At 45.2% G+C, this 12,989-nt stretch overlaps 1 protein-coding gene across 8 annotated transcripts in view; it reads left to right on the top strand.

Moving 5' to 3' along the window:
* The window catches only part of ccdc146 (coiled-coil domain containing 146), a 145,422-nt gene that overhangs the window by 67,010 nt on the left and 65,423 nt on the right, over positions 1-12,989 (top strand). For all 8 annotated transcript variants that reach the window (XM_068059244.1, XM_068059245.1, XM_068059247.1 and 5 more), the window contains 3 exons: positions 1,438-1,511; positions 2,966-3,193; positions 9,371-9,557. In XM_068059244.1, the coding sequence (XP_067915345.1) occupies positions 1,438-1,511; positions 2,966-3,193; positions 9,371-9,557 (489 nt within the window). The remainder of the gene's footprint in view (positions 1-1,437; positions 1,512-2,965; positions 3,194-9,370; positions 9,558-12,989) is intronic.

The following is a 12,989-nucleotide window of genomic DNA, read 5'->3' as shown; positions in this document are numbered from 1 at the left end:
CTCACCTGGTCATAACGATGCATATATATAATGAAATATCCCCAGGAGACTGGCAGTGTTAGCAGATGGGATCGAACTCTAAGCTCTCAGCAAGCTTGCTTCTGCAAAATAGTTATGCAGTTACACAGCTATATATCAAACAAGAACTGAAATAATTGGAATCAAAGACAGCAATTCTCAAAGTCCAAACAAATAAGTCCAGTTTAAGAGAAAAGATGCAACATGTGAAAAGTCTTTTCATACAGATGTGGAGTGTGTGGGGGGCAATACTCAGATCTCCAAGTGTCTTAATAATTGCCAAGACCTTAAAAAGCCTTACTACCAGTCCCACATGAGTTTCAGGACCACATATGGAATACACTGTATCCAAGGGGGGATCCAGGCCTCAGTGTCCCATAAAGCTGGGCATGACACCTGATGCACATGAGCATTATGGGCACTAATCATTATATTATTGGCTCTTATATTGTTTCAAGCATAAAATAATAAATTTATACAGTGGCATTCAGCCCTGACAGCAGCCTTCAGATAAAGATTTCAGCCTCAATTTTAACAATGCAGAAATCGAGTGGATGGAATCAAGGCGGGCAGCAAACCGTACTAACATGGCAGGGTGAGGCCGGGGCAATTTTAACTTCTGGGCCTCATCTGCCTGCCCCCAGTGAGTTGCCTACCTAGAAGTGGCAGGAAGCACCAGCTGGCTGGCAGGTTGGAATACAGTTTTGGCTGCCGGGTATCTGCTGCTGCAGAGCTAAGTAATGGTACCCAGTTAAGTTACAAGGAGAAGTTTTTAGGATGGCCTCGCAATAGGGTGATGGGGATTGCCCAGGCAGGGGAGGCCTAAACTTGCCTTGTGGGATGTTGAGCAGCACCTTTGCTCATCTTGGCCCCACAAGGAAAATAAAAAATGAAGTTTAAAAACTTTTGTCTTTGAGCTTCTTCTGGTCAGGCACCTCTTCCCTCTATGTTGACCTGGAGAGAAAGCCACAGCTGTTCCCTGCTCTGTCCCATGGTTACAATAACAGTCAGAGCACAATCTACATATTTAAAGAAAGGCCTTGTTAGTTTCTGGCAATTGGCCTTCCTGCCTGCAGAAGAGCAGGTTAAAATCGAAGACTATAGGAAGAGAGCAGAACGTCAGTGGATAGACCCTCAGGTGATTTTAACTGCCCACCTGCAAGGTTCAAACTGTCCCTTTTATTTTTGGATTTACAAGATAATAAATCAGTTGACGTTAACCTAAACCAGTTCTTTTTAAAATGACCAAAACCTCCTCTTCAAGCAAGGCAATATTCTAAAATAACATGGTTTATCCATATGTCAGTGTTGATGCACTTGTATTCTTCTAATGGCAATAATTTCAGTAATCTGCAGAAATCACATACAAACTATTTTCCAAGAAGTAACAACTTTTATCTTTTTTTTCCCTATCTATAGATCAGTCTGGTGCAACTACATACTGTTCCTGTTCAGCTGGCTAAAGATATACAGAAATTGAACCGCAAAAGAAAGTATGTTTCCTGTAGGAAATTGCAATTTACACTTAAGCAATGATAACCTACATTGTATGAGGGTAGCAAAGGATTTCATTATATTTCATTGACCATATGCATTGCTTTGAATCATACTCATTTTCTGGGAACAGGCATTTGATGCTTCCAGGCAGTTTTTAATGTTGTAATCAGCATATATTGCTAATATTTTGAAACATCTTGTCCGTCATTGAGGACATGATTTGCAATTTTAATTTCTAATGCCAGGTACAACATTGTGGAGAACAATTGCATCAACTTAGAATTTCAGTTTATTGTAACAAGTGCTTCCTTTCAGGATAGTACTTAGCAGCACAAATTAGTACATTCTACTCATGTTTTAAAAACTTCTTTTTAAACATACCCTTATTCTGCCAGCAGCTTCAGAAAATTCCAGGCAAAAAATTCCATTCTTTCTACACCAGCCACCTTTTGATATTTTGGGCAGAAATTTATCTGCCAAGGTGGGGTGGGGTGGAGATTGGGAGGGTGGTGTTGTTCAGTGTAGGTGGGGGTTAAATGACCGAAAAATGTCAGGTCAGAAAACTGATATGATTCCGCCCGCGACTGTCTTTTACCGGAGCATATTCCCAGGTGATCAGGAAACCCCAATGGAGATGTCAGATTAATTAATGAAATATGCAAACAAGCAATTAATTGTGGCTTTAATTTAGGATTCTCAGATTCACCAGGGCCAACAAAGCAAGAGCACAGCAGGGTATCATTGATCAATGCAACTGACAGGCTTGAAAGCCTTTAAGAAGTGAAACTGGATAGCTGTTAGCCTGGCTTTGTGAAAGGCTTGTGCTCACAGCACTTGTTTTGAGAGCGTGAGTTCACTGCTTCACTGGTAGTTCTAGGCCTCTGGATTGCTAGTCCAGTAACATAACCACTGCACTACTGTACCCAGTTGTTAAGCCCTAAAGTGCCAAACAGGGTGGCCCTCATCACATCCAGCAATTTCAATCATCAAAGTTCTGTTCTGATGAAAGGTCATTGGCCTGAAACTTTAACTCTGCTTCTCTCTCCACAGATGCTGCCAGACCTGCTGAGTATTTCCAGCATTTCTTGTTTTTATTTCAGATTTCCAGCATCTGCAGTATTTTGCTTTTATATTGTGAAAACTGATCTGGAAGCTCACACTGCATACCTAATTTGACCAAACCTGGATGTCACCAATATCTTTGTAGCCTGTTTCCATGAGGTGCCAGGGAAAACCGAGGCATGTATCTAGTTTTCCTTTCCTCCTACTGGAAGATGGCAAAGGCTCTGCTTGGTTTTTCCACTCATAATACAACTCAGATCCAGAACTCAGAGATAAAGAGTAATTTATTATTAAGATGATATAAAATGGCAATATAACTAATTGTATTTATGGTGAAAATTCCAAACCGTTGCAGTTTGTTAAAATGCAATGTTCTTTTTTACTTCAGCAATTTGGAGAAGGCAAAAGCTGAAATAGATGCACAGCACAATGAACTTCTTAGTTATGTACAACAAATAGAAAATAAATGCAGAATGATAGAAGATGAGAAATTGGAAATAATGAAAGAGTTGGATGGAAAAAGAGTTTCACTGGACAGCAAAGAACAAGACTACAACCAGTTAGTTAAGATGATGGAATTGGGTAAAGAGAAAGAATCTGCATTAATGGGAGAAAGGTTTGTAGTAAACACAGGATATTATCTCTCCTACCTTAATAATGACAATGGTTTTGTGTTTATCTGCATTTACAAAAGTAAAATGTGAATGGTAATTACTTGATGGGGTAGGGCTGGAGTTCCATGTGGTGGAGAGTGCTGTTTTTTAATGTTTCTCTGCATGACATTTCCTAAGCTGGTGCACTTGGGGGAAACTGCTCAGCAGTTTTTAAGTCTTACTTTTTCATTTTTTTGTCATTCCTTTTTATTCACAATTCAGTTTTCTCCTGCTACATATAAGATCTGATGAAGCAACCTTTCTACAACATAAAGATCCTCATTGTTTAATCCTGCCATTTAAAGAAGAGGGGCCTGAAAATCGTCAACCCTTCTGGAAGGGCTAAAAATTGACACCAGGCATTTCCTGTGACTTTTGTTGGGAAAGAGCTTCTGCCTGTCCCAAACAAGTCCATGGACATTGAGACCCAACTCTGCCACATCCCCGGCCCCTCGGGTACGGTGGATCCTTGGCGTCCAGTATGCCCAGTGAAAGCAGGCATATCAACTGTTTCAGTGGTGCATGAGCTTCCAAAGAAAAATGGTAAGTTTGTAAACAAAAAATTGTTTATAATTTGGTAACCTTACAAAGAGTACTGCACAATATGGAACTGAGCCAGTGCCCAGATTATCCTAGAACAATTACATAAGAATACACAAAAACAACAGACAGCAAAATTCCACCTAGTCTATCAAGTCTGCTCCATACTGATGATGCCTGCAGCATCTTGAATTTTTTCTTGGAAAATTATCCTTTACTATTCATGTTTCACGCTTAACATGTATAAAAGTAAAGAACTTGCATTTATATAGTGCCTTTCACAACATCCGGATGTCCCAAAGTGCTTCACAGTTAATGAAGTGTAGTTCATTATGATGGAAAAGTTGTAGAACTATGCAAACATGCACAGAAAATACATAGTTCAGAAGAATTTAAATCTGATCTGTAAGTCCCACCGTCATTCAGGTTTTATGACAAGCAACCCGAGTACTGGTATAATCAGTCTTTAGCCAATTTGCATAAAAGCCACTGATGTGACTTTACAACATAGAATCAGTGCACTGAATTTCTACACGTAGGGCTGAATTTTATAAGTGCGCCGCAGTTCGCGGTGGTGCACTCTGATGGCGGCATGCATCATGCGCGGATACGCGGTACCTGAGCCCCCGTGATATTATGCGCAGGGGCTCATTTAAATAGAGGAGCGGAGCGGCCGACCCGATGACATTGAGGGGGGCACTGCCATGATCCCAACAACGGTGTCCGGCACCATCGCACAGGCACTGGCGCCATTTTTAAAGGGCTTTCAGCTCTTACAATTAATTTTAATTTTTAAAGGTGTATCATTATCAATTTTTATTAATTTTTTTTATTCATGGGCGTCGCTGGCCAGGCCAGCATTTATTGCCCATCCCTAATTGCCCTTGAGAAGGTGGTGGTGAGCTGCCTTCTTGAACCGCTGCAGTCCATGTGGGGTAGGTACACCCACAGTGCTGTTAGGAAGGGAGTTCCAGGATTTTGACCCAGCAACATTGAAGGAACGGTGATATAGTTCCAAGTCAGGATAGTGTGTGACTTGGAGGGGAACTTGCAGGTGGTGGTGTTCCCTAGCATTTGCTGCCCTTGTCCTCCTAGATGGTAGAGGTCGCGGGTTTGGAAGGTGCTGCCTAAGGAGCCTTGGTGCATTGCTGCAGTGCATCCTGTAGATGGTACACACAGCTGCCACTGTGCATCGGTGGTGGAGGGAGTGAATGTTTGTAGATGGGGTGCCAAACAAGCGGGCTGCTTTGTCCTGGATGGTTCAAAGCTTCTTGAGTGTTGTTGGAGCTGCACCCATTCAGGCAAGTAGAGAGTATTCCATCACACTCCTGACTTGTGCCTTGTAGATGGTGGACAGTCTTTGGGGAGTCAGGAGATGAGTTACTCGCCGCAGGATTCCTAGCCTCTGACCTGCTCTTGTAGCCACGGTATTTATATGGCTACTCAAGTTCAGTTTCTGGTCAATGGTAGCCCCTAGGATGTTGATAGTGGGGGATTCAGCGATGGTAATGCCATTGAATGTCAAGAGGAGATGGCTAGATTCTCTCTTGTTGGAGATCGTCATTGCCTGGCACTTGTGTGACTGTTATTTGCCACTTATCAGCCCAAGCCTGGATACTGTCCAAGTCTTGCTGCATTTCTACACGACTGCTTCAGTATCTGAGAAGTCACAAATGGTGCTGAATATTGTGCAATCATCAGCGAACATCCCCCCTTCTGACCTTATGATTGACAGAAGGTCACTGATGAAGCAGCTGAAGATGGTTGGGCCTAGGACACTACCCTGAGGAACTCCTGCAGTGATGTCCCGGAGCTCAGATGATTGACCTCCAACAACCACAGCCATCTTCCTTTGTGCTAGGTACGACTCCAGCCAGCAGAGGGCTTTCCCCCTGATTCCCATTGACCTCAGTTTTGCTAGGGCAGTCAATCTCACCTCACCTCTTGAATTCAGCTCTTTTGTCCATGTTTGAACCAAGGCTGTAATGAGGTCAGGAGCTGAGTGGCCCTGGCGGAACCCAAACTGAGCGTCACTGAGCAGGTTATTGCTAAGCAAGTGCCGCTTGATGGCACTGTTGATGACACCTTTCATCACTTCACTGATGATTGAGAGTAGGCTGACGGGGCAGTAATTGGCCGAGTTTGACTTGTCCTGCTTTTTGTGTACAGGACATACCTGTGCAATTTTCCACATTGCAGCGTAGATGCCAGTGTTGCAGCTGTACTGGAACAGCTTGGCTAGGGGCCCGGAAAGTTCTGGAGCACAGGTCTTCGGTAGTACTGCTGGAATACTGTCAGGGCCCATAGCCTTTGTAGTATCCAGTGCCTTCAGTCATTTCTTGATATCACGCCGAGTGAATCAAATTGGCTGAAGTCTGGCATCTGTGATGCTACTGGAGGAGGCCGAGATGGATCATCAACTCGACACTTCTGGCTGAAGATTGTTGCAAATGCTTCAGCCTTATCTTTCACACTGATATGCTGGGTTCCCCCATCATTGAGGATGGGGATATTTGTGGAGCCACCTCCTCCAGTTAGTTGTTTAATTGTCCACCACCATTCAAGGCTGGATGTGGCAGGACTGCAGAACTTAGATCTGATCCATTGGTTATGGGATCGCTTAGCTCTGTCTATCGCATGCTGCTTACGCAGTTTGGCACGCAGATAGTCCTGTGTTGTAGCTTCACCGGAGTGACACCTCATTTTTAGGTATGCCTGGTGCTGCTCCTGGCATGCCTTCCTGCGCTCTTGCTTGAACCAGGTTTGGTCTCCTGGCTTGATATTAATGGTAGAGTGGGGGATATGCCGGGCCATGAGGTTACAGATTGTGGTTGAGTACAATTCTGCTGCTGCTGATGGCCCACAGCGCCTCATAGCAGCCCAATTTTGCATTGCTAGATCTGTTCTGAATCTATCCCATTTAGCACGGTGGTAGTGCCACACAACACGAAGGAGAGTATCCTCAATGTGAAGGTGGGTCTTTGTCTCCACAAGGACCGTGCGGTGGTCACTCCTACCAATACTGGCATGGACAGATACATCTGCGGCAGGCAGATTGGTGAGGACGAGGTCAAGTATGTTTTCCCCTTTTGTTGGTTCCCTCACTACCTGCCGCATACCCAGTCTAGCAGATATGTCTTTTAGGACTCGGCCAGCTCGGTCAGTAGTGGTGTTACCGAGCCACTCTTGATGATGGACGTTGAAGTCCCCCACTCAGAGTACATTCTGTGCCCTTGCCACCCTCAGTGCTTCCTTCAAGTGGTGTTCAACATGGAGGAGTACTGATTCATCAGCTGAGGGAGGGCGGTAGGTGGTAATCAGCAGGAAATTTCCGTGCCCATGTTTGACCTGATGCCATGAGACTTCATGGGGTCCAGAGTCAACGTTGAGGACTCCCAGGGCAACTCCCTCCCTACTGTATACCACTGTGCCACCACCTCTGGTGGGTCTGTCCTGCTGGTGGGACAGGACATACCCGGGGATGGTGATGGCAGTGTCTGGGACATTGTATGTCAGGTATGATTCCGTGAGTATGATTATGTCAGGCAGTTGCTTGACTAGTCTGTGGGACAGCTCTCCCAACTTTGGCACAAGCCCCCAGATGTTGGTAAGGAGGACTTTGCAGGGTCGACAGGGCTGGGTTTGCCATTGTCATTTCCGGTGCCTAGGTCGATGCCGGGTCATCCGTCCAGTTTCAGTCCTTTTTATTGACTTTGTAGCGGTTAGTTACAACTGAGTGGCTTGCTAGGCCATTTCAGAGGGAATGTAAGAGTCAACCACATTGCTGTGGATCTGGAGTCACATGTAAGCCAGACCAGGTAAGGAAGGAAGATTTCCTTCCCTAAAGGACATTAGTGAACCAGATGGGTTTTTACAACAATCGACAATGGTTTCATGGACATCATTAGACTAGCTTTTTTTTAAATTCCAGATTTATTAATTGAATTCAAATTTTACGTTCTGCTGTGGTGGGATTCGAACCCATGTCTCCAGAGCAATACCCTGGGTCTCTGGGTTACTAGTCCAGTGACAATACCACTACACCACTGCCTCCCCACCTTTTGTGATGGAGGCCCTTCCCCAACCCACCCAATGGTCATTTAATTGCCCGGGATAAGAAAAAACATGCCATTTTCCCTACCCAAACCTTACCCCCAAACCTTAAAACTTTTGCCCTTCTACCCCTTCCCACCATTCCCACATCCAATCAAGATTGTTTTCCCCATACCCCATGCCTCCCGCCCTGAAAATTTAGTTCTTCACCCCACCTCCCCACCAGGTTCCCGCCTCGGAACTCCATACAGAGTTCCAAAGACGCATGAAGCACAAACGGCAGCTGTAATATCGGTGTGAGACGGCCGCTGCCTGCAGGTAAGTTTATATTCATATTATTAATGTTAATTTGCATATGCTGATGAAGGGCAGGCCGCCAGATGGCAGGGGTGGCTGCACCAAGGTCCCCCCGCCGCCGGTAATATGCGGCGAGCCCTTCTCGACATCGCGGGTCAAGGTGGGCCTCTCCCCACAGAATTTTACCAGCCCCCGCGCTATGACGCGCGGCGTCGAGGGGCCAGTAAAATTCAGCCCATAGTATTGTATTTTTTCAAATTGCCATAATAAAATCACATAATAGCATCTTTTTTGGAAATAAGACTTAGAAGTTTGGGCTTAAAAATCTGGAATTCAAAATCTATGCACATCAACTTTACGTTTCATGGTAAAAATTGGAATTTCTAAACATTTCGGGCTGGATCTTGTGTAGCCCCATGAGACGAGATAGCTGGCGGTGGGGCACGGAATAAGGCGACGGGTGGTGGGGGGGCGGAGGGCAGAGGCCCGTCACCTCCCCATCACCACGATCTTCCTGGGGGCGGGATAGGCCAACAACGGCCTTCCCACCAAGATACCAATTGAGGCCCTTAAGTTGTCTATTAACGACCAATTAAGGGCCTCTTTCTGCCGTCGCTGGGTTCTTACAAGTGGCGGGGTGGGGGGGCCTCTGCCATGCGGGGAGGTCGCCTTATAAAATGAGGCTTGGTGGAGGGATTCGTCCTCTGTGGGTAATTTGTGGCCCATGGAGGAACCCCACTGGGAATTAATTCACCCCTCCGGACTGCAAGACCAACCCCCCTTCCCCCAGCCCCGTTCGCCAGGTCCTTCCAGACTGGCCCTGGTGACCCCGCCTCACCTTCTTGTCCAGGGTTCCACCACTCCTGGTGGTGCTGCCGGTACTGCTGAGCTGCCAGCCCTCTGATTGACCATGAAGGCGTGATTCTCATCTTTAAAGGGATAGGGATTCCCTCCTCCTGAAACTTTGATTTAAAAAGACTGTAGGATTGTTACGGAGATGGAGGGCGGGGGGGCACGACGACACAGGTGGGGTTCCCCCTGCCTTTTCGGCCTGGCACCGTGAGTCTTGCCTCCAGCACAAAATCCAGCCCTCATACTTGCATTTGAGTACAATGGGGATCTTTTGAGAGTGTGATAAACTTTGACCTCATTAATTAATTTACTTCTTTGTAAGATGAATTCTTCTTGTTGGGGTTAGATCACAACAATCAACAAATGCATCCAGTCAGTCTCTTTTTTAATATTACCAGAGCTTCCCTGGATATGCACCTGCGTTACATCCAAACAGAAAAGAAAATATTGTCTGACACAGTGGTGGTGAAACAAAGAGAGAAGGATCGAGAGCTGCGAAAGATGAAGAAAAAAGAACAACAGTTGAGGTCTGCAGTGGATTCACTGGCATATGCTGAACTCAGCTATGAAAAGGTCAAATTACAGGTAGGTTTCAGTTAGATCATTGTGATCTGTTGAGTTACCTTCCAGCTTAAAGCTATTTAGTTAGTACATCTCATAGATACATAAAAATAGAGATTATAACCATGAAAGCAGACCATTTGTCCCAACTAGTTCATGTCAGTGTTCACCCTCCACATGAGCAAATAATTCAAATCATATTTATCCATCTTGATTCCATATGCCTTAAAATTTCCTTCATCCAATCCAATCTAATCTTGAAAGGTAACATAGGGCAGGGTTTTCGCCCAGATATGGGGGCGAGAATGAAGGCAGGCAGGCATGTAATTTCATGCTGCTGGCTGGTATGCTGGCACCATTCTGCCCCAGAGCCATTTTATGGAGGCAGGATCGGGGCAGAACAGCTACCCACCCACAAGCGGTGGGTAGCTTATTAAGCTAACTGAAAGGTCAATTAAGGCCATGGATCAGAGGCCGACTGGAATGATCCAATTAACCTGCAGGCCCACCTGTGGCATCAGCGGCATGGCAGCTGCCTGGAGGCAGCCTCCCGGTGACAGACCAGGGGGACGGCTTTCTAGGCAGACTCTAAGGCCCCCTCCCGCACCTACCTGGCCACCGCTGGTTTCCCTTCCACAATAGTGGCCCGGCAGCTGTGGTCATTTTTATTTCAATTTTTTTTAAAGTTGCTGAGAGGATGCCTCTATCTTCTCTCTCCCTTACCTGCTGCATCAGGCTGCAGCTCCTACTGTGCTGGAGGGCCTCCTATTGGTCCTCCAGCTTTGAGAGCTGTCCGGAAACCTTAGTTGGACAGCGAGCACACCCTCTGGTCACTAATTGGCCAATCGAGGCAAAATCAGTGTCAGGTGACTGTTCCCAACAAGTGCAGGGTTGGGACCCAATTTGACCCAGACATCAGGGTTCTGACTGAAAATGCAAAATCCTGCTTATAGTTTCCAGATAATGCTGGAAGTCAATGCCACAGCCCCACAACTATATATAAAGAAGAAAAAGCAAAATACTACAGATGCTGGAAATCTGAAATAAAATCAAAGGAAATACTCAGCAGGTCTGGCAGCATCTGTAGAGAGAGAAACAGAGTTAACATTTCTGGTCAGTGACCCTTCATCAGAACGTTCTGATATAAAGAAGTTTCTCTTGCCTTCTGTTCTAAAATACTTACATTTAATTTTGTATCTATGGTTCCTTGTTCTAGATCACCTCCTCAACTTCTGGAAACGATTATTTTATTCTGTCCTGTCTCAACCTTTCATAATTTTACATAGTATTTACAGCTCACCAGGTCCATGTTGGTGTTTATGCTCCATATGAGCATGCTCCCACCCTTCTTCCTCTAACCCCATCAACATATTCTTCCACTCCTTTTTTTTATGTATTTATCTAGCTTTCCCTTAACTGTATCTATGCTTTTTGCCTCAACTACTCCTTGTGGTAGTGAGTTCCATATTCTAACCACTATCTGGGTAAAGTTGTTTCCACTGAATTACCTATTGGATTTATTAGTGACTATCTTATATTTATGACCTCTAGTTCTGATCTCGCCCACAAGTGGAAGCATCTTTTCTATGTCTACCCTATCAAACCCTCTCAGAATCTCAAAGATCTCTATCAGGTTACTACTGAGTCTTCTCTTTACTAGAAAAGAAGAGCCCCAGCCTCTTCAACCTTTCCTAATACGTATAACCACTCAGTTATGGTATCATTCTAGTAAATCTTTTTTTGCTACTTCCCACTTTTATAATATGAAAACCAGAACTTTTCACAGTACTCCAACTGTGATCTAACCGAGGTTCTGTATAAGTTTAAAATATCTGTTTTTCAATTTTATCCCTCTAGAAATGAACCCCTGTGCTTTGTTTGCTATTATGGCCTTATTAGCCTGCATCACTACTTTTGGTGATTTGTGTATCTGTACCCCAGATTCCACTAATCCTGTATCCCATTTTGACACCTAAGGGCTCTATTTTAACCCATTCAAATCCAATCCACTTGCACAGCGTTAAAATTGGTCGCTTATTTTCCGAGGGGTATGTGGCCTCCTTTACTTCCTACCAAAATGTACCACTTCACACCTATCTGTACTGAAGTTCATTTGTCAATTATATGCCCATTCTGCAAGTTTATTAATATCTTCCTGTATTTTTTTATTTATTTTATTTTATTTTATTTAGAGATACAGCACTGAAACAGGCCCTTCGGCCCACCGAGTCTGTGCTAGCCAACAGCCACCCATTTATATTAACCCTACAGTAATCCCATATTCCCTACCACCTACCTACACTAGGGGCAATTTACAATGGCCAATTTACCTATCAACCTGCAAGTCTTTGGCTGTGGGAGGAAACCAGAGCACCCAGCGAAAACCCACGCGGTCACAGGGAGAACTTGCAAACTCCACACAGGCAGTACCCAGAATCGAACCCGGGTCCCTGGAGCTGTGAGGCTGCGGTGCTAACCACTGCGCCACTGTGCCGCCCATTTTGTCACTATTCTCCTCAGTAATACCAAAACCCCAATTTGGTGCCATCCGCAAATTTTGATATTGTACTTCCGATTCCCAAGTCTAAACCGCCATTTATGCAAAGGGTGAACGGTGGACCCAGCACTAATCCTTCTGGAACATCACTTCCCACCTTTTGCTAATCTGAGTAACTACCTTGAACCCCTACTCACTGCTTTATAGTCAGCATGCTTTCCATTCTGTTACTTGTCCCATGAATCCACATAAACTGACTGTAGTCATGAGTCTACTGTGCGGTACCTTATCAAAAGGATTTTGGAAATCTAAGTATAGTGGGATAGTGTTTATTTTAGGGTCGAGACCCTGACATTGGGATCAAGTCCAGGTACCGACTCCGCACTATGTTGGAAATAGTCACCCAACACAATTTTCAAAGGAATGACCAATTAATGGCCAGATGTCCAATTCGGGACAGCAGGCAGGCTCCAGAGGTTAGAGGGCCAAAAGAAGGTCCACCAGCACTGAAGGAGCTGCAGCCTTCCTCAAGATGGAGGCGCCCTCTCAGCACCTTTTCCAAACTTTTAAAGAAGAAATGGCCACAGCTGCTGGACCACCATTGTGGAGGGAAATCCCTCTATATGGCAGCCTGCGACCGCAGTTGTGACCATGTAAGTATGGTAGCTGCAGGAGGGCCTCAAATTGATTCTGGAGTGCTGGGCTCCCGGTCTGCTGCCAGGAAACTGCAGGCATCTGCAAGGCTCTAGATACCGCAGGGAGGCCCGCAGTCACTCCCTGATCATTGGCCTTATTATTAACAAACTAACCACCGCTTGCAGGCGAATAGCCATCACCCTGTCCAAACTGCCTCCTTAAAGATGGCCTGGAGGCAGGAATTGCTGGCAAATCAGCACGCCAGCCACACCAGTAAATTCAAGGTCCACGTACCTCCAGTGGGCTTCCAAAATACAGCCACT

Source organism: Heterodontus francisci, chromosome 27 (assembly GCF_036365525.1).
Source record: "Heterodontus francisci isolate sHetFra1 chromosome 27, sHetFra1.hap1, whole genome shotgun sequence".
Lineage (NCBI taxonomy): Eukaryota > Metazoa > Chordata > Chondrichthyes > Heterodontiformes > Heterodontidae > Heterodontus > Heterodontus francisci.
The sequence above is the reverse complement of the archived record's forward strand: the minus strand, read 5'-3'. Positions and strand labels throughout refer to the sequence as shown.